Source organism: Papilio polytes, unplaced genomic scaffold (genome assembly GCF_000836215.1).
Source record: "Papilio polytes unplaced genomic scaffold, Ppol_1.0 DF821511.1, whole genome shotgun sequence".
Taxonomy (NCBI): domain Eukaryota; kingdom Metazoa; phylum Arthropoda; class Insecta; order Lepidoptera; family Papilionidae; genus Papilio; species Papilio polytes.
In genome coordinates this window covers 3,022,688-3,048,307 of record NW_013527693.1, presented here as the reverse complement: position 1 = coordinate 3,048,307, position 25,620 = coordinate 3,022,688, and the positions used below count along the sequence as shown (strand labels likewise).

Genomic DNA, 25,620 nt, shown 5'->3' with positions numbered 1-25,620 from the left:
GTAGAATAGAATCCTTTTTAGGCAATTTTTTTAACTTTTATTAATATTTCCGATAATGCTATTGATTTCAAATACCTTAATGGTTATTAAAACGAACATTTTTAGTTGGTAATTTATCATTCATGTATAAAACATAATGGCTGATAATTTTAAAAGGATATGTGATACCAGTATAATAGGCGCACCAAGCAAAATTATTTATGAAATGTTACATATAAAAATAATTAAAAATACACAGTTTTGAAAGGCGTAGTTTTCCTTGTGTAGGTTATCAAAATTTTTCTTAAAGTAATTCGTCACAAATTCGAGATGTTTCCAGAAGTATGCGTAGGGTAAGAGAATTAATGCGTGAACACGTAATGGTTCATACAAAACAGTACGACTAATCCAATTATCATTGTGACTCAATGTCCAAGCAGCAGTTCGCGGAAAGATTGCTCCGACGACTCCTATCAAGTTTCAACCGTACTCTGTTCTGATTAACTATCGTCACTACAAACTGGAACATACTCGTAGTTCAAAAACCATTCGTTTAATGACGTCATATTATATTATCCTAATCATCTTACTTCTTACTAATCTTACTAACATTATAAATGCGAAAGTTTAGATGGATGGATGTTGGTTAGAGTTTGTACCCTAAACGGCTGAACGGATCTCGATGAAATTTGGCACAGATGTAGATGATAGTCTGCAAGAACACATAAGCTATTCACTGTTGGTTTTTTTAATTCCACGCGGGTGGAGTCGAGGGCGAAAGTTACTTTGACATATTTTAGGATTTTCAATCTAAGCAGCGCGACGATAATCGATAGTGTTTGCTAGTTAGTATTTGTATTGAAAAAGTAAAAACTTGGGGCGTCTGTATTAGTAAGTACATTCTCTTAGTAAGCTACCGTAACTTTCTGCCATAGTAAATAATATGTGCGCGCAAATATAGTGAAAATAAAACATTCATTTTGAACATAAGATTTCCGCATCTAAAGTTTGAAGTCAGTCAAAATAATATTATCGTAGTCGAGAAAATCCTTGGACAGTGTCAAACGGAAAAGATAAATTGATGTTTGTTTATATGTTCCGAATGCAAGGAGAATAATAGAGTCATAGGTTATCATGTAATATGTTCATAATATTATGCTGTACTCTCGTTTACTGATAAGAGCAGTCCATTGTGTGTTTCTTAATTATACAAAACTTTTGAATATACGTCTGTTTTATGTTTTAGTTGAACTATGATATTTCTGCGACAGAAAGAATAAGAGACCCTTTTATTCGTATTCTTTTATATACATTCTAGATAACACCTACACATTTCTATTAAAAATGGTGTTTTGAAAACTGTTGTAATATTTTATTATCGCTGTATTACTTGGATAGACGCTACGATAACAAAAGACGCTGTCTTCAACTGTCTCTATCTGAAAACACTATTGTTGTGAATAAAGAAATTACAGACACCTAAATACAGTAAGCGGTATTTTCGAATCATTGTTATCACCATTTTTTAAAGTGGACAAAGATTACATATGAGAGTTAAGACATGTACCATCGGCAAAATAATATGCTTAAGTTATTTTACTCATTTATGTTAAAATCTTTAACTCTTCTAATTTGAGATTTGGTGGAATATTTAAATCTTACCAATATTATAAATGCGAAAGTTTATATGGATGGATGGATGGATGTTTGTTAGAGTTTGTAGCCTAAACGGCTGAACCGATTTCCATGAAAATTAGTATAGTGGTAAAGGATAATCTGGAAGAATACATAGGCTACTCACTTTTCTTTTAATCCCACGCGGACGGTGTCTCGGGCGAAAGCTAGTTAATAAGTGAATAAGATGAAATAGAAATGGAACTTCAGATCTTCTTGTTCGCGTATTCAAATTATATTTTTTGGGTGGTTACTATTCCTTAACTATCTTAAACTGCGTTAAATTGTTTAATTACGAATGTTAAGAGGGTTTTCCGCTCTGTAATCTAATTAGTAGTAGGTAAAACCACCTTTTAAGTATTTACTTGTTAGAATAAAAGCCCTAGTAGAAGAAAGCGTGTGGGTGGGTCCTTTATAAACAGCGGGAGCGTCAGTGAATCCAGACATTTGACGGAATCACTTTGCATAGAGTACACGTTGAAAGAGCGTTGAAAAGTTCGCGGGAAAATAAGTGATAACGTAAATAGCTTGTGATTCGTTAAAATGAAGTTCAATAATTTATGTTTAATATTTATCGTGCTTCTTTGTTTAGTTTCTTTTACTTATACCCATCCAGCACCGAGTGAGAGCATTGATTATGTGAGTATTATAATTTTTTAAATTGAGTTTAAACATTTTTTGTTTGTTATTTTAAATAGGTTTTTCATACCTTAAATAATTAAAAGCCCATGCATGAACGCTATTTATAAGTAATTCACTATTCATTTTATTAATGCAAATTATTTTTTATGCAAGATTGCGTTATGACGATGACTTCTGGGTATTTCAAGAAGATGTTAACGATATCAGAGAATTGAATTAGAGATATAGGATCCCGGTTATATGGAATTTAAACTAATTATACGTGATTTAAAAATAATTAACGTTAAAAGAAAATCGAACTAATAGCCTGCAACTCTGAATCTAAGCAATGTAACCAAGTTCAATTATAAAAAAGGAAAACATTTTGTTTATCTTTTGGTTGGTTTGCTTCCGAAAATCTTTAAGAGGGACATAGAGGTATATTTATTTCATTGGAAATGTGAATTCATGACATACAGTCACTTCTAGACAGTCTACTAATTAGTAGGGTTACTCCATGTTAGTAATGGGGTGTTTGTTTTCTAGCTGGAAGCGCTGCGACGTATAAAGCAGGTGCCGCAGTGGCACTGCTTGAGGTACCGTCGCTTCGAGCTGCACAGCCCTTGCAGCCGCTGGTGGATCATGAGGAGGCACTGACAAAGGCAACCTCACGTGCGTCGATGGCGAATGTTAGCTAGGTATTGATGGTCTTTGGATTATACTTCTATTGTATGTTATTGTGATATTAAAATATTAAAGATTTACTACATTAAAATCATTATAAAATTGCATAATAGTGTAACAGTAATTTCATCTTTTTCATATTGTTACTGAACTGTATTTAGACCTCTCATGGTTTGACGTCACCATTTGATTAAAACATATGTGCGTTTGTTATTATAGTGTTTAGTCTAATTATTTGTAATACTTTAGTTAAAAGATAAATGAAATAATTGTAATGTGTTATTACGTCTCTAATATTTAAATACGTACTTATTCATATTGTAATATTAGTTATGTACTATTACAAGTACAATGTTAAATTTAAAAAAAATGAAATAAACATATGAATTTTGAAAACATTATCTGTTTTTTTTTATTTTCCTTTATAGAGTAAAAGAATGGGATATTTGTAATAATTTGTTACAAAAATAAACTTATGTTTGAAAAATAATGTAGCAATAGTAAAAATCATTCTATGAAACAATTCACAATATCGTAGAATATATCCTACGAAAGAGTTGCTCAGATTTCAATTTACCGTTCGTCAGATTGTAATCCAACGGACAAATGACACTAATCGTAGTTTGTTAAAAAGGTACTAGTATTACAGATGTAAATGTGAAGCTACATTATCCGGCCAGATTTTTTCCGGGATGGCTATCAAGTAACCGTATTATGACGTTATCAGGAAATATGTACTTCAGTTGTAATAAACTCTGAGAAACTACATGTTTTGTACAAAAGATAACGTTTAATGCCAAAAATAATATGTGGTATTAACAAATGTTATATTAATAAAAATCCTTATATCTTTAAAATTGCTTACAAATTGTGCAAATATACTTTTAAGTGTCATAAAGCGAATAATTACTGATTAATTGTTTAAAACATTAAAAATGTACTGAAATTAAATAAAATTTAAAGTAAGCGACAAATACTATCACAATTAAGGATAAAACAATACTTTTACTACTTTTTAAATTACTTTTTAAACAACAGTGTTTTCAAATGTTTAAATTAAATTCTGCGATCTGGTCTGTTGAAAAAATGTTTTTTCAAACCTTATCGCTCGCCTGCCAGTTTGTGCCGCCTCAAGACTTTGCCTAGTACTCGCAGTCTTTTGTTCATTTTCATTTTTATTTTTCTTTTTAACAATCCAAAAGTTGCCAGCAAAGCGTACAGTAAAGTAAAAAATTAATTCAACAAAGCTAAGTAGGCTTGCACAAACAAATAGTCCCGTTGTTCCTCCGACTGACACTAGAAAATATAAAATCACATATTTTCTCAATATAACTAAGTTTTTTTACAAATAACATTAATTTCCTTACCCACTAAATCCAATCGGCTTCTTACCACGTTTCTCTTAAATCTTTCAGTCGGTAAATATGCAACTACTATCTCAATAGTGGACTTTTTCTCTTTAGTTTTGGAACTGAAAAACATAAATACAAACACAAAACAAAACAAATTCAAGAAAAAACTTTCAAAGGAGTACATAAACATAATTTTGTTTGACAATTTTAATTAGTTTTTCTGTAGTGCTCAAATTTTTTATGCACGTAAACTGAGGTGCATTTGCAAGCTTTACATTAAAAAAGATAAACAACGTATTTTATATAGTGTGACTATAAAAATAAACTCGTATAATACAAGAGCATGTCGTATGCAAACTTTGCTTACAAACTCTACCATTTTCCATTTAACTTTACGCTTCTCTCAGAGCAAGTAAACAATTTAAACGCTTTAGAGCGAAGCGACAAAACAAAATGTGTTTACTTAGGTTCAAGAACAATATCTTTTGTTTTAATATTATTTTTAGCAACCACACGATGCTATTTGAAGCTTCGAAATGACTTATGGTACTAACCATACCAATTTCTAAGCAAAACGACTCCAATATGCCTTTGTTAAACTTCGAAAAACCTTTTGGGCTTAGAATTTTTCTATTATAGTACAATAATTTAATTCTTTGTTTTGAAGAGCAAGCTTACGTTTGTGCAAAACAAGAGTTTCACTCGATTAGCTAGACCAATGTGTTATGTTGTTACTTACGAGCTAACAACATCTTTGATGATAGTTATTTCAGTTTCGTCGCAAGAGGGCAGGCAGTGGCAGGTCATGCCGCGCCGGCGCAGCGCCCACTGCGGCTTGAGCGCTGTTAGATCACCCTCGTGTGTGTGAAGGCACAACATGCCTGTTATATTACAATGCTCAGATGCACCTGAAAAATTCATGATAAGATTAAAGAAATGATGATGCACCCGGATCTCTTAGTTAATCACGCTCTTTATACTGAGAATTTATAAACCAAAGTAGTAATAGTTACTGGTATCAAACATGAAGTGGTCATTGCATTGACAGATGCGTTGCTGCGCGTGCTTGCGGCACAGAACCGTGCAGGCGCTGTATGAATAGTGCGGGTAGAGGCCGTCGTTCTCGGTGTGGAAGCGGCACGCGCGCTGCTCCGGGTTCGTCTCTACCACCAGCGGGTCGTTCTCGATGTTTCTTACTATCAGTTGACGTCTAGATAGTTCGGAATTTCTTTGAGTCTATTAATTAAAGTCACACGCTTTTGTATTATTTCAAATGCAGCAAAGGACCAGTGATAAAACTCACTCAAGGTGGCAAAAAGACCTTCTATTTCTGTCTAAGAATAAAAACATATCTCAAAATTCAACGTCAAGCGGACATAGATGTTCGAAATAGGACCAGAAAAACAACAAAAGAAAACTAGTAAATAAGCGTCGAGTTTTAATTATTTACCGATAACTATGTCCAAGTTTGATTTTCAAAGTCGAATACTTAGACGATGTGATGGTGGGTACTTCATCTTCTCCCAGAGTGTATATCTTAAAAATATTGTTTTAATTAATCTATGGGATCATCCAATAAATCATGCTTAAGTAACATTTTCCGATATAAACGTTTTCTTACCATGGAAGGCAATAAAGCATCAAACTTAAGCACTCCGCGTTTTTGTTTCATGTTCACGACCATTTTATACGGATTAGGTTTCCTGAAATTAATAATATTTATCTAGTACCCACTCTATACTATATCATTCGTAATCTGCAGATACAGTGAGCAAAAAAGTCGTACTTAGTCTGTATAGAATTGATAATATAGCAGGTCCCCATATCCGTATCTATTGCTTGAAAGTACTGACAGCAATCAAAGTCCTGGTCATTGTAGGAACAGTTGGTCAATGTCTGTCGACAGCCACTTCTCACCAGTTTGGCATAGTAACTGTAGTTTGAAGTTTGACAGAAGGGATCCGGATTATTATTTTTGTAACATACGTCTATTAGTCTGTAGCATGAACCTCGGAAATATGCGACATCTTTGAGTGCATCCTCAAGATCTAAAAGATGCTTTGGCGTCCAAATCCTAAAATATTAAAATTGTATCTGAATTTGATATATAAAAGTAGTTTATTTTGATCTCTCAATTCAATATTAAAAGACAGAGAAACCGTAAGGCTGAATAGCCGCATTGTTTGTTGTTTTGTCTTAAGATTTAGGCAATTTTATTCTTCATACGATTTTTCAGTGTAAATTAGATATGAACTTTACTAACGTGTCTGAAACGTTGTAGATCATAAGTTTGTTATTCGCTTCACAAATGGCGACTGCTGGCAGCTTGGTGTCCCAGTCTGTGTACGTTGTCTCCACACCGAAACTGATCGGATTCGTGACGAATGCATCCCACGCTGCTAATATCAATAACGCTGATCCATACCATGAAAGGATCACCAGTATCACCCATAGGAACCTGTTATTTTTTTTAATTCTGACATGTGGTTTGAGATCTGAAGTAGCAAAGTTATATGATAATTTTATTTTCTTACCTCTCAGACCAATGCCTCGTGCTATCAGCAATAAAATGGACGCCTGCAAATGTGCAACATGAACAGTAATCTTTTACGAGGGATTTGCATGAAGTTTTCGTCATATCGACTTAAGTTACTCGAATACCGAAGGTAAAATGTCATATTTAATGCATTCTGTAGCATTTAGTTGTTGTGCAAGTATAAATATTTTATTAGGTGCATTGAATTGAAAATATTGTGTAATGTCGTGACCACTCAAACAAGGTTAGATGGATGATAAAATAATATACGAAATTATGCTTTATCACGGCAAGTGTTTTTTTATTTTAATACTATTTGTACAAAATATCTATAACTAATATTTTAACAATACTTTTAAAAGATATGTATGATTTTTTTACATTGTGTTTTGTTTTTTTCTGTTGTAAGTATGCAATTTACAACTAATACAGTATTTACACATGAACGAAATTCAAGAAGCGTTAAACATTAACAGTTTTTGACTGCCTGAACTAAAACAATCAAATCTTGTCTCAACTATATACAATAAGTATAGATTACAATCTAAATTATGAATATTTGGTTATAACAATACTTAAATTAATTTATAGATACTGCAATAAATCTGTATGAGATAGATATGGTATATCGTAATGTTGAGGACTGGTGCTTTGCTGTGGCGATGTCTTGTGGCTGCGAGGGCGGTGGTATGTCGGTGGCGGCAGGCCGGGCTGGCGCGGGATAAAGCCGGCGTGCGTCAGAATATTGTAAATCTCCCTACGTGATACTGTGTCTGCTTCACGTTGAAATACCTACAAAGAATAATATAAATACAAACGGCAAGAAAATTTACAAATTAAAATAAATAAATGATAAAATAATAAAAAATAAATAAAATGGTTTTCTTTCTCATTACCTACATAAGGTTAGACATGACATTTAAAATTCCAGACCTTTTTCCAGACTGCTGGAAAGTCTCTGTGTAAAGTGTACACATATATGTAATCTATCGCTGATACTACGGCAAATACTTTGACTATAATGTGCTCACAATACTGGACAATAATTATAATGTCACAAAGCTAACATGGTCTTTTATAATTCATGTCAATACAACAACTGTATCCATTGGTTTTTCGCCAATACCCATCCATTTTTAGTACACCGGAAATGAGGGTGATAACATACGAGTGTAATACAAATCACAATACCTCCAATTTTCTCACGTCAGTCACAAGAAGAACGCCTATATAATATGACCGTCATGGTAACCGTTGCAGAACATTACACAATGCAACAATTAGTAAGACCTTCCAGTGCTGTCGAAATATCAAACATCCACATCTTGATTTTGTTTAATTATATTGCGATAACAACGCCAAATTATTTGCTATTGCCCTTGAACTGTGCACGTGTTGAGAAATGATGAAGATAATATTGTCATTTTAAAAACATTTTTGATGTCGGTATGTATATTTTGGATTTTACGATTGTTATATTATAATTTACCAAAAACTGTGCTAATTAAACTTTTAACCCTTTTCTTATGGCCACTTAAATAATTTAGAAAATTGTATATGTCTAAAATAGTATTACAGAATTCAAAATTAGTTAAAGCTTCATAAGTTTAATATTCTTTGTAAGCCTAAATTAACATGTTTTTAAGGATCTTACTGGTTTTTCCCCTTCATGTAGAACGCTGGTCAGCGGTAATATCTCCTGAAGGTGTGGATTGCGCAGGGCTGGACTCCGTAAGTCCTCTGGCAGCAGTTCCTCCTCCAGTCGGACTTGGACCACTGCGGGGTGCGGGGGAGGGAGGCAGCTGGCCAGGTACGTGCAGCTTAGCATAACTGCTATTGCGATCTTCATTTTGAATTCTGAGGAGATGGATTTTTACTTGTTTTAAAAGTATTGTTGATGTTAGAAAGAATTATACGTGATCTAAGGTTTCCACCCGAAATACCAATAGGTACATATGACTAGAAACTACGCCTAGGTTCATTTGTTTTTAGTGAAATTATAGTAGAGATTATTACATATAGTCAACTAAAAGAAAATTTATAATCCAATCGACCTTATGTGGTATAAATAAATAGGCATATAAACGGTTGAGAATCGTATGCATGGTTAATGGTGCAACTTAACCGCAACCGACAACTTTAACCGCTAAGCTACTAGTTTGTTTACATAAATAATACTACTGTATACTGTAAACATATCACAGATGTTTGAAATAGTAAAACCGGTTGCGTTTGATGCGTCAAATTAAGTAAGAAGAATAGCCTCTAAACACCTATTGACCCAGTTTCGCGACCGCGGCGGATATGTTCATATTCGTTGGACATTTCGATACTATCTCAAAGGCCGCACGCGACAACGTAAATTGGTATCATTACGATCAGCCGGCCGAAGCTAGAATTTGGTAGCTCGTTTGTATACTGCAGTTGCATCAGTGAGATGAACGAAAATAATATAAGTATAACCGTATAAAACTGTTTACAGATTCAACCTTATATCTTTTCACTTTCTTCTATATCGATAGAAAAAAATTGTAACGAGACTGTTGGATAATTTTTGTAACTAAGTAACTGCATTTATGTTAATTCGTTAAAGTATAAGCCAAAGTCGAGGTTCGTCTGTCCGACAAGTTAATTAGTGCGTAGTACATAAAGTGCAAAAACCTTGAATTTTTTAAAAATAATTTACTTATGACTGTTATCTATATAAACACAAAAGACCTTAACATAAACGATGACGGACCAAAAATAAATGCGTACGTTCACCGATATCTCAATATAATGGCCAAGGTCGCGATGTCCGAGTAAATTTTGCTTTCAAATTTACTATCAAAAATTCACCTTCGACAATGTTCTCACAGATGTCGAGATGAGATATTTGTGTCGGTTTTGTTTACGAAACTAATGACTGCGAATGGAAGTTTACAATGATATTACGAGTATAAGCATAATGGATGGATGTTTGTTAGAATTTGTAGCCTAAACTGCTAAACGGATCTCGATGAAGGTATAGATAGATAGATATATGTAGAGGATAGTCTGGAAGAACATACAGGCTACTCACTTTTGTTATTTTTTAATTCCTTGCGGATGAAGTCGCGGGCGAAAGCTAGTGATATGTTTTTATCCGATATTTTTTTTTAACAGTTATAGTTTCGTAATAGTTATAGTTATATGTAGTTATAGTTAATAGGGTGACAAGTGCAAAAACACACTTTTGCAGAGGTTTTATATGTTATTAATATTATTTTACAAATAATTTTAACTTTAACGATAACCGGCGATATGATGCAACCCACCCTTAATGTTTAAATAAACATGTGTACTGTACTTGCCCTGTTACTATGTATTACTATTCTGGTTTATTATCAAGCCAGATCCACCGGTAACGACATTGCAGGAAGCTAACAACTTTTGTTAACTGTTAGACAACTTTCAAGAAAGTAAAAGGAAAGGTTGTAAGAGATTCTAAAATATTAATTAAACGTATTTTAATTTACAGTTAATATAAAAAGCATTTGTTAAAACAAATGTATTTAAACAAAATGGTACATATGTAACATATATACAAAAATGGATCTTGGCGATCTCAAAAATGATTTTAACCGGTACTATATTTATGTCTTAAATTACATGACAGTCTTGTACTTCTTACTTTACTTATTGTCCTTTATTTTTTTAAGTAATTATCAAACGTGATTAATGAATTCAAAATATCTCAAACACATGATTTACTTGATTAAAAAAATATAAAAACCCTTAATAAAATGAAACTTTTTTAAACTAATGTAGAGCACTTACTTTATAATATCGATAACACAACACTTCACTTAGCACATAAACTTGTTTAAGTTATATAATTAAGCTGAACTTAATCAGTGTGTTGGTTGTGAGCGCGGATGGCTTGTGTGTGAAGGAAAGCGACGAGAGACCGTGCCTCCACCACTGCTACCTGTTGCAATCCTGAACCTGCAAAGCTTTACTTTATAAAAACTTTATCGCAGCAAAATTCTTACATTTTTTATAATAGACAACGCATTTGTTACATAATTATCATTTACATAAACATATAAATATACACCTTTAAGTTTTCGAGCTCTTGCAATTTCAAGCTGGTAGTTTATGGTCAGGAAACAGAAAGTACAGTAAGAGCGGGTGCAAATCTCTGACTAAAGTTTTGAACGTAACGATTGTCAATTGTTTCGCAGCCAATTAAACTATTTGCTCAACTAAAAATCGACTAGTGCGCGCACCTCTTTATAAGTATATAGGAATAAAAGCGAGACTACACAGTTGTGCGACAGTTTAGTCAAAAGTGTGCTTGTACTCTAAAAAGGCATTTGATCTGATTATAAAGCCAATATCCTTAACTATCTGTTGTTAAAATTATAATTAAAAATGTTTGTAGACAATTTAATTACAAGCACTTTGTGTGAAACAGTTTGTTCAACGTTTAGTAGTAATTAACGGCCATTTGCTTAGTGTCTGTGATAGTTTTTCAAACGTAATTAGACCTAGATTACTGATAAACTCCACATTAATGGTGTGGAATAGGTCAAAATCGAAGGTTGAAAACTGATGATTTAATAATTTCCGAACAAAGCTACTACTGATAGGTTAATGATTTTCGAAGTATGATTAACTATAAACGACTTTTTTATTTTACACAGATCATACGGAATAAAACTTTATGATGAAGCAGTGATGAAAACAATCTTTAAAATTCAAAAATACTAAAACATCCTAACACATATGCTTCGTAAGGTCTATTATAAATGCATAATTTCTGCAAGAATCATGTGACACGGTCGCAACACAAAATGCCATAGTTTATTGTCTTGTAATGCAGATTAGTTTGCGTAAAACCACGTGATGGCGCTCTTGAGACGGCAGAGAAAGGAAGCTAGTAATATGCCTGACCACGAATATACACATATGTACAAAACATACTAGATAATTTGGTCTGTACAAGAATGCATTAATGCAATATTGCATCAAGCACTTTGACTGTTTTAGATGGAATTTCAAAGCATTAAATAATACGTAACTTATGACGACATGGTTTTCGCACGACAATTATAAATTATTTATGTTTTATTGTTTACTTTAAATAAAATGTTGCAATGAGGTAGTTCAGTGGTTTTATGTCCAACTTAGAATAGTATTTTTGGGGGTCAAGTCTAGACCCTTTTTAAAGTTTTATTTCGTACTTTTAATTTTTTTTATTTACAGTTACCATTTAAATAACTAAATATCGTATGGCCATGATTCAATTAGAGGCCAAAACTGTTACATGTTTAAGTCGAAAGTGATAATTATGCAATAAAAAACGATCGTAAGTACTGAGTCATTTTTAAGTACCAACAGTTTACAGTAAACATTGGTGTAGGAAACGTATGGATAACATATTGTTGTGTCTAGAAATAAGCTTTTATTTAGAATCAATACTCTCAAAAGACATCAATCACAATAATTAACTTCTAATCGAGTGTCGATCTTATCGAGTAATGGAATATTTAACAACAATCGTTTAAGTACACCTCTAGTTTCGAAATGTAAACTAAACCCAACACTATTTTAGTTGCAATTAGTTCATACATGGATGAATATCGATAGTAAAATGCAATCGAATTCAGATCCCTCGTTCGCATCGACTTACCGCCGATACCAGAGAAGGCTTGCGAAACAGACCGATCTTGAAATTTTGAAAGAGAGCGTTAAGACGGTAGGCAAAGATTATTGCGCGGAGTCGTCTATCAGTGGTTTGAAACATTTGGTTAATGATAATACATCGTTCTTGGAAAGGTATGTGCTTGTTTGAAATCGTTTTATTAATCGCAATCTTAGTCCAAGTCCAGTTTGCGTTGCGTATTAGGGTTACATTACACCATCAAAAATGATCACATAATAGATTTCAGATGTTTTGACATAGAGTATTTTGTCATAAATTTATTTATAGCTTAATCACTTACTAAATTATTTTATTAGACTTATATTTAAAAATAGACAACGAAAAATATCGTGAAGCTGATCGTTGAGAAGTCTAGTGAATAGAGCCCATAAAAGTGGCTCAATTCTAATTGACAGTTGCTTAAACTTTATTGGGCTTTAGGGTAGAGTTGTATTAGTGTAAAATATGTGTTTCTCACTTGTTTTCTCGTTTACAACAGAATAATATGGATAATAATAATGATAAGTGCGCTCATCTGCTCCGTGTCGCTGGTATGGTTGACGTTCAGGAAGTACTACAGCGCGCCGCTGGTGACCACGCAGATGCCGGCCGGCGTGTCCGTCAGCAAGATCATATTCCCAGCAGTCGGTATCTGTTCTAATAACAGGATCAGTAAGCGAGCTATCACCGAACTCGCGCGAAAACTGTAAGCTAAATGTTAAGAGAACAAAATTTAATTAGAGTAGAATTAGATTTAAAAATAATCAGGGAATACTTACAGGGAAAAGATTTTACGTGTCAATAAAATTTTGTTGTGATTGATTCGAATGTAAAATAAAACAAAAGATGCTTTACATACATATAAATTTAATTCAGAGTGTTATTTAATTCAAGAATTAATTGGTTATTTAAATATTAGCAATTTAAATAAATAAAGTAATATATGCAATATAAATTCAATTCAATTTTTTTTAAGGGTTAAAGAGGAGCGCAATAAGATGTACGATGAAGAGGGAATGCTGTCCCTTCTAGTGGGTCTTGGCTTGTTATATAACATAGACCCGGTGGACGACGAGGTTGTGAAGCCGATGCAACTGCACCGTGCGCTCGGCGTCTACGATGTCAATGAACTTATGAGGAACGTAAGTAAAGTTCCACATTCACTGACTCCGGTAATTACATAAGTGGTCCTAGTTGTACTGATGACGTGTTACGGTGGACTTCCATTGCTGCACGAGTACAATAAATATTGTTATCTCAGTTTTTTATAAAGTTATGAAGATGATAAGATTTTGTACGAGTTTTCTGCATAGAAGTCTACGGTTATTTTAGGTAGTTATGTGTACATTTGTGAATCAAAGATAATGACAAAAAAAAAATTATTGTTAATTATCTCCCGTTTTCGATTGTCTTTTAACTTTTTACTTTTACTTACTTATTTCCGCAATTCCCCTCTCACTTTTACAACATTGACTTTCATTCATCTTTTGAATGTGTTCAAACAACCAAAGCACACCTTTCTTAATACCAGTCATAAGAAAAATAAATACATTTCATCTCAAAAAGCTGCCCCTTTTACTTTTAAATAGCAATAATTGTCTCTTTGGATCAGAGAAATCGTTGGTTCTACCACTACCACTCATTGATACAAACAAATTAATCTGAAAACATGCAGATATTAACATATACATAGTCATAGAAAATGAGTACGTTACTAAATATTTCAAAACGACGATTTTGTTTAAATTGGAATCAAATTGTACTTAATAAATAGGAAATGTATTTCAAGGTTTTCTTGTTTCGTGTGATGTAAGAATCATCTAGCATGTGACCATTTGCAACTTTATAATGTGGCCAACAAACTTTGACCGAGTTATTCAGATTGTTGTGAACTTAATGTTACATAAACAGAAGTGGAATTTTTCCCGAGCCGTACTGATCCGGTATCAAGATTGTTATGTAGATAATAAAATGTAACATTACAAAAACATGGTCATTTCGAAAACGATATATTCAGATCGTTTAAATGTTAATAATTATTAAACGCTCGCACTTTGGAAATGCAATGATTAATTTGTAACTAAATATTTATGATATGACTTTTATGTAGCTCTTTGAGACGTTTAATTTATTGAATACTAAGGCTCAAGTTGTATTTACTAATTTGTTTACCAATTTAAAAAATAAAATCGACTTCCAGTAGTCTTATTCCATGATGATAACGCATTTCTATCGAAAAACTGCATCACGGAATATTAAAACGAGTATTTTATTGGAAGAAATATAATAAAGTATCACATTAGTGATTCTACCTTTTACCAGTTAACACCACGATGTGAGGATCTTCTACTACGATGTGCGTGGAATGACGAACCTAAAAATTGCTCCAAACTGTTCGACTTTCGACTAACAATGAATGGGTACTGTTGTACTTTTAATTATTTGAGACGATCTGATGGTATGTTTAAAGAGTAAGTATCTTTTAACTTATAAGAAAGATAACGTATAATAATAAATATAACATAAGTATGAGTTTTTACTACTGAAACATGCGAACAAAAACATTGGTATATCTTTTTTTAAAAGGAATGATTGAAATGTTAAAATCCTTTTGTATAATTATTTCGCCTGCCAGAAAGTGCTAAAGCTGTATATATTTGTAGCTCAAACGAAATAAGTCGCAGCATTGATATGTACAAATACGGCAACAAATCGAGTTTTGATTTCGATCAAGGATTGAAAATATTGATGCGTCTCAATGATAGTGATGATTTTTACTACAATCGTCCTTTACAAGGAGCTCAAGTATGTATTTACAATAACCGTGAATATTTACTGCAGAAAAGTGTGTACATTTGTTTTATGTCTCAGTTGCAGTTCTCTGACGCATACGACTTCCCAGATGCTCCTAGTGGAAGTTTTTCTATGCAAATTATCAGTCCAAATGTGCAGGTAAACTGTTGTTATTTTTATTTAGGAATAACCGAGAATTTGTACTATCGTAGCGCCTGTACATATTGATTAGCAAAAAAATAGGTTGTTAACATTTTTTTTAATTGGTTTGTATAGATGACCGTCCTAGTAACAGCAAGCTTTACCGAAGCCTCACGTGACATACAACACGTCCCAGTGAAGTTACGTCAATGCCTCTTCTACGACGAGTCCCAGTACCTACCCTTCTACACGCACAGCGACTGCATGCTTAAATGTCGGATGTCCTTTTTACTAGCTAACTGTAATTGCACACCATTCAACATGCCTAAGATGCCGAATACGAGGACTTGTGATATGAGAGACGTGCCCTGTCTGCGAATTTACAATGGTAAGATAATTGAGAATTTAATAACCGCACTGTGAGTTAATGATCACTTAAATAGCTTAGTATATCTTATAATAAATATACATTAATGGTTTTCTTTATCGAAAGTTAACTCTTATAGCGGGCGCACACCTTTGACTAAAGTAACGGACAACTGTTGTGCGATTGTCGATTGTTTCGGAGCTAATTCAACTATTAAGTTGCTTATTTAAAAATCGTGTGCGCACCTTCCTATAAGCTCATAGGAATCAAAGCGAGACTAAGCAGTTGTGTGATACTTTAGTTTCAGGTGTATGCTTTTAGGAGGTAGTTATTATAATCTTAGGTTTAATTACTTTCAAAATTTTATAAGCTGTTATTTGAATTTTAATAAAGTTTAATTTTATTTCAGCGCAATCAATCACAGTCCGTCCGAATGTCGATCAAATACCATTTGAACTTGAGATGAATATTGTAGACGGGGGTATCAACTGTCCAATGTGTTATCCAACTTGTTCCAAAACTGCATACAATTATGACTTCACCAATGTTAGAATTTACCCGGACTATTTGAACAGTGTCCCTGATACCGACAGAGTTGACTGGCTGTAAGTAAACTTTGTTAAGATATATAAATTATTAACGGTGAATAACTTCTAATTATTTTAATGAATAAGGGTCTATTTAATGGTAAGTAAATCAAATACAATTGTAATCACATATCAATAAATTTAGTTTATAAAAAATTATCGACGTATCTCGAAATTCTTAAAAGTGTAGGTGGCAATTGGGCATTCGTTCTTGAAGGCGACCTTTTCAATCTTTGATTTAGGGCTTCCCACTTCACGGAGCCAAGTTTTCATTTCTCTAGCAGCATTTTTTGGACCTTGTAGTTGTCCAACGACTGTCCCTTGAGCTGTATTCTTCACCCAACCTTTAAGACCTAAGCCTGCGGCTTTCCTTTGCGTGTGTTTCCTAAAGTACACACCTTGGACTTTCCCGAATACTTCATAGTCCACTGAAACTAAACCCTGTTTATCACTATCATTGGACATTTTGCTAAAATATTTGTAAACGATAAAATTTTTGTAAAGTCAAATTGTTTTTGACGTAACTTTTATATTTTCTTTAAAAAATAAAGTAGTCCTTAGCAACCAGTAACTAGGGAACACAGATCAATAAAATTAAGTTCATAAAAAAGAAGACAGATGGCACTTCATACCCTGTTGGTAAAAATAAACTTTAATGACGTAGTTGAAGACCCTATATTATTATGGACGGGTTCTCATTCTTTACAATAGATTTGTATGTACTACAATCAAACTATAGAACTGTAGACACAACGTTGGAAGTTAAACAACTAAAGTTCCAATGAATAGGGTTGAAACTTGTTTGTTCTGTTTGATGGAGTTAGTTAAACAACGTTTGTTTCAGTCGAGACGCGAATTTCACCGGAACCTCCATTGTGCACGTAAAGTACGGCAGGGAAGTTGCCGACTGTTACGGGCAAAATGTTATTATGAAATGGTTCGACTTAATCAGTAAGTAGTTTTTAAATATAAATTACAATCTGAGTAGTAAAATTGTATTGAAATCTATAGAAAAAGTTAAAATGGAAGGCGACGTCCATGGAAGGGAATGGCGTCTGTATTGTGGCTTTCGTGTCTGTTTTAGTAACGTTAAATCTAGTGTATAGTAATATGAAATTAATTTAATTTATACTTATCTGCCCAGGTAACATCGGATCAACGTGTGGTTTCGTCACCGGATTTAGTTTTGTCTCTGCGTTGGAGTTCGTGTATTTCTTCACTGTTAAATTATGTCGGGAAATAAAGAGGCGTGGGCAGGAAGAGACGGCGGGGAATACGGGGGCGCCGGCGTCGCCTCCGTACGAGACCATAAAGAGATATCATTCTTTGTACTGGAATGAGTTGGTTGGACCGACTAGATTGAAATTTGATAATAACATGTTAAAATAATTAATTTTTGAACCTAGTATGAAGTGATGTATTTTTTTGAAGATTAGAAGATATGTAACTTATGTTATTTACAATAAAAAATATATCTTATTCGACGATAATTATTTTGCAATTCAAATGGTTAATAACATTTTTTTACCTAAGTTATTTTTTTAACTATTTTTTTTATTACATGTTTCACGTTAAACATTTTGATAAGAATCAAACAAAAACAAATAATTGCCACACAAAAACATATTTAGAGTCTCAACAATAGAAACAGATGTTTGTTCTCATAAAATAAATGATTTTTATTCGATAAACCCGAACTAACAAAATTAGCTTATATTTTATTCAGAAGTAATTTGCTATGCAGTCAGTGATTTGAATTAAACGAAATATAAGAGAAAGCCATCTATGTTTTTATTCATTTCTACTTTATCAGCGTGGGTAGTTTAAAATGTATCGGGAAACATGCAAAAGTTATTTCGAGATTTGGTGGAATGGTATCAAAAGTTTGCCTGAAACTACTTCAATACATGGGTTTAGATTTATAGGAGACAATAACAGACACTGGACTGAAAGGTAAAACAGTTGAACATATTTTTTCAATTAAAATATGTACTACGCGACACCGTCCGCGTGGAATTAAAAAAAAAACGAAAGTGAGTGGCCTATGTGTTCTTCCAGACTGTCCTCTACATCTATACAAAATTTCACCGAAATCCGTTCAGCCGTTTTAGCTACAAATTGTAACATTCATCCATCCGTCTAAACTTTCGCATTTATAGTTAAAAAATAGTTTTATTATTACGTTAATTATATTATGAATCTTTACCACATTACGGTTTTTTTTTCGTTCGATTTTTAATCTTTTTCTTGGTATAACGTGTTTTTTTCAGGATTTTCTGGCTAATTTTCGTGGCTCTATGTTGGTTCGGTTCGTCTTTATTGATAGCGGCGCAGTACGACGCTTACCAGAACTATCCCATATCTTTTGTAGTTGAAACAACGTATAAAGACTGGAATACATATTTCCCTTCGATAGCGATATGCGAGAATGATAACATGAGACGTATTGAAGCTGTTTCTGACAGGTAATTGAAAACTAAATAATTGAATTCTATGCATGTTATTTTCCAAAGATACCTTAAGAGGTATCTTAGGAGGTATTAGGTATTTAAGAATCGCTTATAAATCATCGCGTTTTGTTTTAAATCATGTTTCAACTTAATTTTACAGATTATTTGGACAAGATCACGACTTTAACATAGAAGAAGTTATAAAAGAATTGAGTTATTATAAAGGTTTCACGTATTTTGTCTCTGAATTCTGTTCTGAAGAAAATCCTTTACTAGACTGTGACAAATGGAATCTCACATATTACGCAAACGTGGTATGTATTTTACAATTAAAATCGACTTCTGTCGAAATGAATCTTACCCTAATTCTGTTATTGTATGATAGTAAAATTATTTATTCTAAGATGCAGAAAATACAGCTATATTTTTCTTGCGCCTTTTAATAAAGTATATATGCAGATTTATACTGTGGTTATATTCATCTTGTTTGAAACACCCTATATATCTTCTAGGTCCGAAGTCCTTGTGAGGAAATGCTGAAGAATTGTTCTTGGAATAATGTCCAGTTCCCTTGTTGCAAGATTTTTAACCTGATTAACACGGAATTCGGAGTTTGCTACATCGCTAACTCAATACAAGTCAGGTCAGCAGAATACGATAAAATTTAGAATTCCTAAGTAACGTTAAATTTAATTCACTTTTATATTTTAGACAAAAGCGACCGAAGTTTCATATGGTTAGTAATAAAACTACAGGTCCAGGAGTTCTTAACTTACATGTGATAGTGCCCGCAAAATTGTACGTGACAAATGAAGAAGAAGTACCTTCGCTCACTATCATTGGTTTGGATGCTATACAAATAGAACCTGAGACATCATACAGGTTATATTTCTAAAATTGTTGCTTTTGTTTTAATAGATTTTTATAATTCAATTAGTATTACTTAGTACTGTTAAAATAGAATCGGTAAATTTCAGCCAACCTTTCACTAATTTTAAATGTAATTAGAGCGCATTTAGTTAAGAATTTATAAACATTTTTCCTCTCAGACGAATAATTTCCATAAGAAATATTGAAAACGACGCCGGCGCTCGTGTAATAGAGCCCGCGAAAAGAAAATGTCGTTACGTGGACGAGAACTTTCTGGACGTCTATCCTTATTACTCGTACACCGCTTGTACTGTGCAGTGTAGGAAAAATGCACAGCTCAAGACATGTAACTGCACTAGTTTTTACATGCTTAATGTGAAGGAGGAAATGAAATGCGACATTAACGGTCTTATTTGCCTTAATGATCACGCTACTGATCTTTCTGTGAGTATAATAATCCAACTTACTTATAACCATCGAGGTGTCAGCAAAGTATGTGCTGATCAACCATACAGTTCTATCAGCCGTCATATCTGAATCCACTCCTTTCTTAAGCATATCGTCTTTCACAATGCTCACTTTCTTCGGTCTTCCTCTACCGTTGTAGCCATCCACATTCAAACTTAACACTTACTGATTTATGTCCCCATTCTGTCGTCGTATAAGTATGGTATGAACATAACACGCTAATCTTAGGCTTCTCAATTTCTCGACCAGTGGTGCTAGTTTCAAACTTCTTCTAATATATTCATCATTAACTTTGTTACTTATTATCACACACACAGTCAGTAGTTGGAATACATTTACAAGAGTAATCAACGTTTTGTTTTACCAGGCACTGAAAGCAAAATGGTCAAGTCGTCCCGGTTTAGATTGCGATTGTCTGCCATCTTGCACTGAAGCCGAGATATCTATAGTGAAGGATTTCAAAACAACTACAACCGAGAGCTACGCGTCTGTGCAAATTGAATTGGCAGCGTTACCAAGCGAGCGCTATAGGAGAAACGTCGTACGTGGATTCCTTGACTTAGTGGGTACGGAATCAATTTTTTCTCTACGTTCTTTATAGGTTGCGATATGTGTACATAACATTCAATTTTCGTTTCAAATAAAAGTAAAATGACTAGGAAATTATTATGTAAGCAATTTTATTTTTACAGTATCAACCGGAGGGACTGGAGGTTTGTTCCTGGGAGTGAGCATTCTAAGCTTCGTAGAACTTTTGTATATTTTATTGATCCGTCCATTTTGCGATATCTACAGCAGGTTGGACGATGATCCTTGGTACAAAAGGTTTGGTGCACAACATTTTAATAACAATAATTTTAAACCCAAACTTGTCAATCGAAAGAAAAGTAGCAGAATAACAAAGAAACGAGAAATGTTATTTCACAGAAGGTTTTAGTTTATTTGCTGAAATGTGTCGTAAAATTTTCACAGTCTTCAGTAGGTTTTAAGTTCAAGAGTAAATTAAGTATGCTTGCTTACAAATTTAAGCCACAAAGTACAAAGTTTTCGTTATCAAATTGTCAATAAAACACATAAAAGTACAAGTATTGTAAAAATAAAAATTAATTAACACAATATCTCCTAACTATTTCATCAAAAACGCTTATAACATTATTTTTATAATCTTGGTTTGTTTCCATCATTTTAATGATAAATGCGCCTTTATTTTTCGAAAGTATTTCATTAAAATTTTCAGTGTTGCCAAATATTTTCGTGATTAGATTATCATCAAGCCAAAACTGTGGAATAAGGCAGGCGCTTACTACTAAACCCCATAATCTTTGTTCCTTCGCTGATGTTAAAAACATTTCTTTACTCAACACATCATTTATTTTTATACCTTTTTCAAAAAGTATTCGCTGTAATTCTTCGTAGTAGTGATTTAAAAAGAAATATATATTATTTTCACGATAGATTGGATCTAAATTACAATAAAGAAGAAGCATTACATCTCCCGCAGGTTCTTGATATCTGACTGCTTGGAAATCAACTAAAATGCAATCATCCGGTTCTGAATTAGACACATCTTTGTAGTGGAATAGAATGTTATTGTTCCACAAATCTCTATGGCAGATTACACAGCGCTGATTACTAGAATCACTAAGTTTTAATGCTGCTTGCCAAACTTCTCTCCACCGTTTATCTAATTTATCCATCACTTGAATATCTTTGTTATATTTAGAATACCTTTTAACCGCTTCCAAAGCTCCTGTCATACATTGATAGTACCATGCATCTGATATTTTGTATCCTCCTCGATTTAGATAATTTTCAAATTCTTCGTTAATTCGATATTTCCTCATTAATGATTTGCTTTTTCTTTCTTCGTAAATAATGGAAGATGCGTGAAAACGTGCCAGTGTGTATAGAGCTTGTAATGTATGTTCTTCGTCGAATCTTTCGAATTTATTTCTAGTCTGATATCCCTTTGCATTTAAATCATCAAAAACCATTGCTTCGGGAAGAGCTGTTATGAGTGGTGCACTCCAAGACTTCATACCTAAAAATAGTAAAATGTTTGACATTGCTGGTGGTTAAATTGCATAAATACTAGGTTAGTATTTTCTTTACGTGACAAATTTAAGTATTCAGAGATTTAACTTTTAAGTGTATCAAGAGAAATAAAATTATTAAGCTTACCTGATATTTCGATTTGTCGTTTAATAACTTTGTAGAAAAATAATTCTTTATCGAATAATTTCAACTCCTTCACCATATTTGCCTTAGCTTCATTTGTAGTCGATATTGCTTTAATAAAGAAGGAAAGTAATTTTCTCTTTTCCTTTACAAGTAGTTGCACTTTCAGTTTCCAATAATCTGATAAAAATCCTAACATTTTATCACTGGCGTTATGAATTACGTAATTTTCTATAATTGCATTTGTATTTGATAAACAACTTTTTACGATTAATTTAACATCTTGTTCTGTTATAGTTTTTATTGTACACGATGTATCCATTTTATACTATTTCTTAAAAGTAACAGAATTTTTAAAAATAATTTCGGTAGAGCAGTTGTTCCAGTCCGCACTATACATTTGTTCTTTCCGTTGTGAACACAAAACCAAGTTTTAATAATGTTTGCATAATTCTAAGTATGATTAAAATTTTTATCTGCATGTAAATATGCATACAGGAGTTTGTAGTTGTAGCTCACTGGTTGTTCATCTGTCGCTAATTTCCAACATTTGATTCCCGATTACAAACGTCTTGTAGTTCAATGTTGTACTGTTTTATTTCTATATTGTGGTATAATAATGCGATTTCTTATAATATTTGTCAAGGGACTGACTTCCATTACACGGTGTAGTGTAACATGGTACACGGCGAGCATTGAAGCAGTCATAGTGTTACGGGGAAACTAGCGAGCAACGAGCCGTTATGTATTGTTTACCTGTCATATATTAAATGATTACTAATTTAAACAAGATTATTTCCATTGTCTACTACATTGAAAGATAATGTCCTATTACATAAAACAAATATTGTATTTGATAACACTAAAAGTAAACAGCATTGTTAACTAGTAGCGTTACTTTCCTTCAATTATTTGTCTAAAAACATGTGACATGACGACTTCTATTTGAACGAGACAGAACATTAAAAAAAAAACTTTAGATAAATTTGTCAAATAGGTATAAGCATCTGCTTATATCTAGTAATCGTTCTAGAAAGAGTTTTTATTAAATTTTAGAAACACTCATTTAGTGTGCGTTTTGTACTACTTTTGTGTACATTTTTTTTTATATCTAATTATTTGTCACAGTAGTAAAAGATAAACAAAACAAAGCAGTAAAATCAATTATGTTTTAATTAGTAATTCACATTTTTACACCTAATTCTTTAATTATTCTTGGAAATGTAAATATCCCAAACACTAAAACATTCTTACACATTAAATTCTGCGTTTAATTGCCGCACTCGGTTGTTTAAATTAGTTTATGTGCTTAGCGTACATTTATCATTGAGAATTTGAACAAAGGGACTTGTTAAGTGACCTCTCTGAATGCGACAGAAAGACATACAAATAAGATTAAAATCTAAAAACAAAAATTCATGAACATCAAGTAGATAAAAAAATGTATCTATCAGAGATTTCATCGAAAAGTTCTATAACTCGGTTACGATATTCTTCGTCTTGTTTAGCTAAGTATATGAACTCTTCACTTCTTGACACTACGTTCATTTTCTCACAAGTTTCCGGATCCTCAAATGTCCTTTCCCTCATTTCATCGCTCATGGCTATGATAGGCACAATCAACGCCGCTTGTGTAATACCAAACACAATACTTTGTTGATACGATTTTACAATAGTTTTCTTATCAATTACATTCAAAACATCAATACCTTCCAAACGTAATTCATCAGTCAGTAAAGAATAATATAAATCTATTAATTGATCTGTGTTTCGGTCTCTAAAACTTCTAGTTGTATTAAAGTAAATAACAGAAGACAAATCAAGCATAGGAGAAGAATATAAAACTGTTTGATAATCTACAATCAAGGAATGGATCTGACCGTTATCGTGTTTCTTTAAGAAAATATTATTCGTCCAAAGATCGCGATGTATTACAACATTACGACATTCAGTTCTCGGTTTCATTAAATTTGCAGCGCAATCGAATAACATCGGTATTACCACTTCCACGTATTTTATGTAATCGGTCTGTGCTCGATATTTGGAGTATGTTTTTAAAAAATCAACGACCGCTCTTGCCCCAGTGTCCCTCCAAGATTGACCTTTCTCAGGTTCACTAAGATATTCGCTGTATTCCTCCCAAATTCTGTACGTTCTATTCAACTCTTTGGAGTTTTTCTCTTCGTATATTATCGACTGTGCGTGGAACTTCGCCATAGCGTTTATAACAGATACCAGTTCATTGTAATCCATTGTGCTGCGATGATACGGCATTTGGTAACCGAACTCAGTTACATCTTCAAATACAAATAAATCGTTCCTAATGTATAAGAGTTTCGGCCGCCATTTTCTCGATTCTAGAAAATGAAATAAATTTTAATGAATTGTAATCTTATTAATATTATAATTTCAAAAGTTTACATGGTTGTTTGTTAGAAGGTATCTCCGAAACAACTCAACAATGCTAGATGAAATTTAACACAGATGTAGAATTATCTGGAAGAAACCATAGGCTATTTACCAAGTTTATTTTTTAATTTCGTGCGAAGGGTGTCGCGGTCAATGCTAGTAAATAATTAAGCATAACGGTAAAATACCTTCTCCATCTTTGAAATTAATGAATAATTTGCTCAGCATAATATATTCCTTTTGAAAAAACATCAACTCTTTGAGATATTTAGCTTTCCATTTGTTATTCCTTGGCATGCATTTTACAAACAGTTTCAAATCTTTTTCAATTCCATTTGAATTTAAGGTTATGACCAACCGAAGATGCTCTCCGAGATATCCTACTAGTTTGTCAGAATAATCTTCTATGTACCATTTTACAATAGTCGAAGTTCCATAATGTTTAACTATTGATTCTATTTCACTTTGGTTTAATAGTTCCATATTTTAGTATCGTTCTTCTCTCTTGTATTTCACGGAGTGAATTCATATTCAGTACTGATACTATATCACCTGATATAAAGCTAAATGCGAAGGTAAATATTATAATAGTGATATCTAACGGAGGGCCATATTATTTATATCACTCGTGTGTATCAATATTTAGTTTACTGATATCTTTAACTAATAATGCATATTCTCTTAATTTATATATTTTTTTATTATCTAATCAAGTCAAAAACAATAAAACTCTATCATTATCTATTAAGGAATCTACAATACGTAATAGGTGCAAATTAAACTAAAAGGCGATCTCAGTAAATTACTGCGTGTGGCATTTAATTTTTAAGTTTTTAACTGCAA

General features: G+C 32.9%; 6 protein-coding genes and 1 long non-coding RNA gene across 7 annotated transcripts; 4 read left to right on the top strand and 3 right to left on the bottom strand.

Moving 5' to 3' along the window:
- The first annotated feature begins 2,083 nt into the window (after nucleotides 1-2,083).
- On the top strand, nucleotides 2,084-3,356 carry LOC106108505. Its single transcript, XR_001225942.1, has 2 exons — nucleotides 2,084-2,292; nucleotides 2,821-3,356. It is a non-coding gene; the product is annotated as an uncharacterized LOC106108505 (long non-coding RNA).
- A 3,769-nt stretch (nucleotides 3,357-7,125) lies between these two features.
- On the bottom strand, nucleotides 7,126-10,741 carry LOC106108503. The gene is made up of 3 exons (XM_013289680.1): nucleotides 10,645-10,741; nucleotides 8,501-8,703; nucleotides 7,126-7,638 (listed from the first exon to the last, which is right to left on the bottom strand). The coding sequence occupies exons 2-3, from the start codon at nucleotides 8,693-8,695 to the stop codon at nucleotides 7,432-7,434; spliced, it is 402 nt and encodes a 133-aa protein (XP_013145134.1). The 5' UTR covers nucleotides 8,696-8,703; nucleotides 10,645-10,741; the 3' UTR covers nucleotides 7,126-7,431.
- Nucleotides 10,742-12,463: 1,722 nt separating this feature from the next.
- LOC106108449 (sodium channel protein Nach-like) lies at nucleotides 12,464-15,871 on the top strand. The gene is made up of 5 exons (XM_013289614.1): nucleotides 12,464-12,648; nucleotides 13,014-13,220; nucleotides 13,491-13,656; nucleotides 15,386-15,466; nucleotides 15,584-15,871. The coding sequence occupies exons 1-5, from the start codon at nucleotides 12,464-12,466 to the stop codon at nucleotides 15,869-15,871; spliced, it is 927 nt and encodes a 308-aa protein (XP_013145068.1).
- Nucleotides 15,872-16,108: 237 nt separating this feature from the next.
- On the top strand, nucleotides 16,109-17,791 carry LOC106108448. The gene is made up of 4 exons (XM_013289613.1): nucleotides 16,109-16,139; nucleotides 16,225-16,420; nucleotides 17,247-17,353; nucleotides 17,547-17,791. The coding sequence occupies exons 1-4, from the start codon at nucleotides 16,127-16,129 to the stop codon at nucleotides 17,789-17,791; spliced, it is 561 nt and encodes a 186-aa protein (XP_013145067.1). The 5' UTR covers nucleotides 16,109-16,126.
- Nucleotides 17,792-18,230: 439 nt separating this feature from the next.
- LOC106108447 (sodium channel protein Nach) lies at nucleotides 18,231-21,128 on the top strand. The gene is made up of 8 exons (XM_013289612.1): nucleotides 18,231-18,355; nucleotides 18,673-18,867; nucleotides 19,013-19,166; nucleotides 19,365-19,495; nucleotides 19,564-19,734; nucleotides 19,902-20,166; nucleotides 20,558-20,756; nucleotides 20,883-21,128. The coding sequence occupies exons 1-8, from the start codon at nucleotides 18,231-18,233 to the stop codon at nucleotides 21,125-21,127; spliced, it is 1,485 nt and encodes a 494-aa protein (XP_013145066.1). The 3' UTR covers nucleotide 21,128.
- Nucleotides 21,129-21,287: 159 nt separating this feature from the next.
- LOC106108498 lies at nucleotides 21,288-22,838 on the bottom strand. Its single transcript, XM_013289675.1, has 2 exons — nucleotides 22,372-22,838; nucleotides 21,288-22,231 (listed from the first exon to the last, which is right to left on the bottom strand). The coding sequence occupies exons 1-2, from the start codon at nucleotides 22,688-22,690 to the stop codon at nucleotides 21,294-21,296; spliced, it is 1,257 nt and encodes a 418-aa protein (XP_013145129.1). The 5' UTR covers nucleotides 22,691-22,838; the 3' UTR covers nucleotides 21,288-21,293.
- A 792-nt stretch (nucleotides 22,839-23,630) lies between these two features.
- On the bottom strand, nucleotides 23,631-25,319 carry LOC106108632. The gene is made up of 2 exons (XM_013289885.1): nucleotides 24,966-25,319; nucleotides 23,631-24,725 (listed from the first exon to the last, which is right to left on the bottom strand). The coding sequence occupies exons 1-2, from the start codon at nucleotides 25,258-25,260 to the stop codon at nucleotides 23,794-23,796; spliced, it is 1,227 nt and encodes a 408-aa protein (XP_013145339.1). The 5' UTR covers nucleotides 25,261-25,319; the 3' UTR covers nucleotides 23,631-23,793.
- Nucleotides 25,320-25,620: the final 301 nt, after the last annotated feature.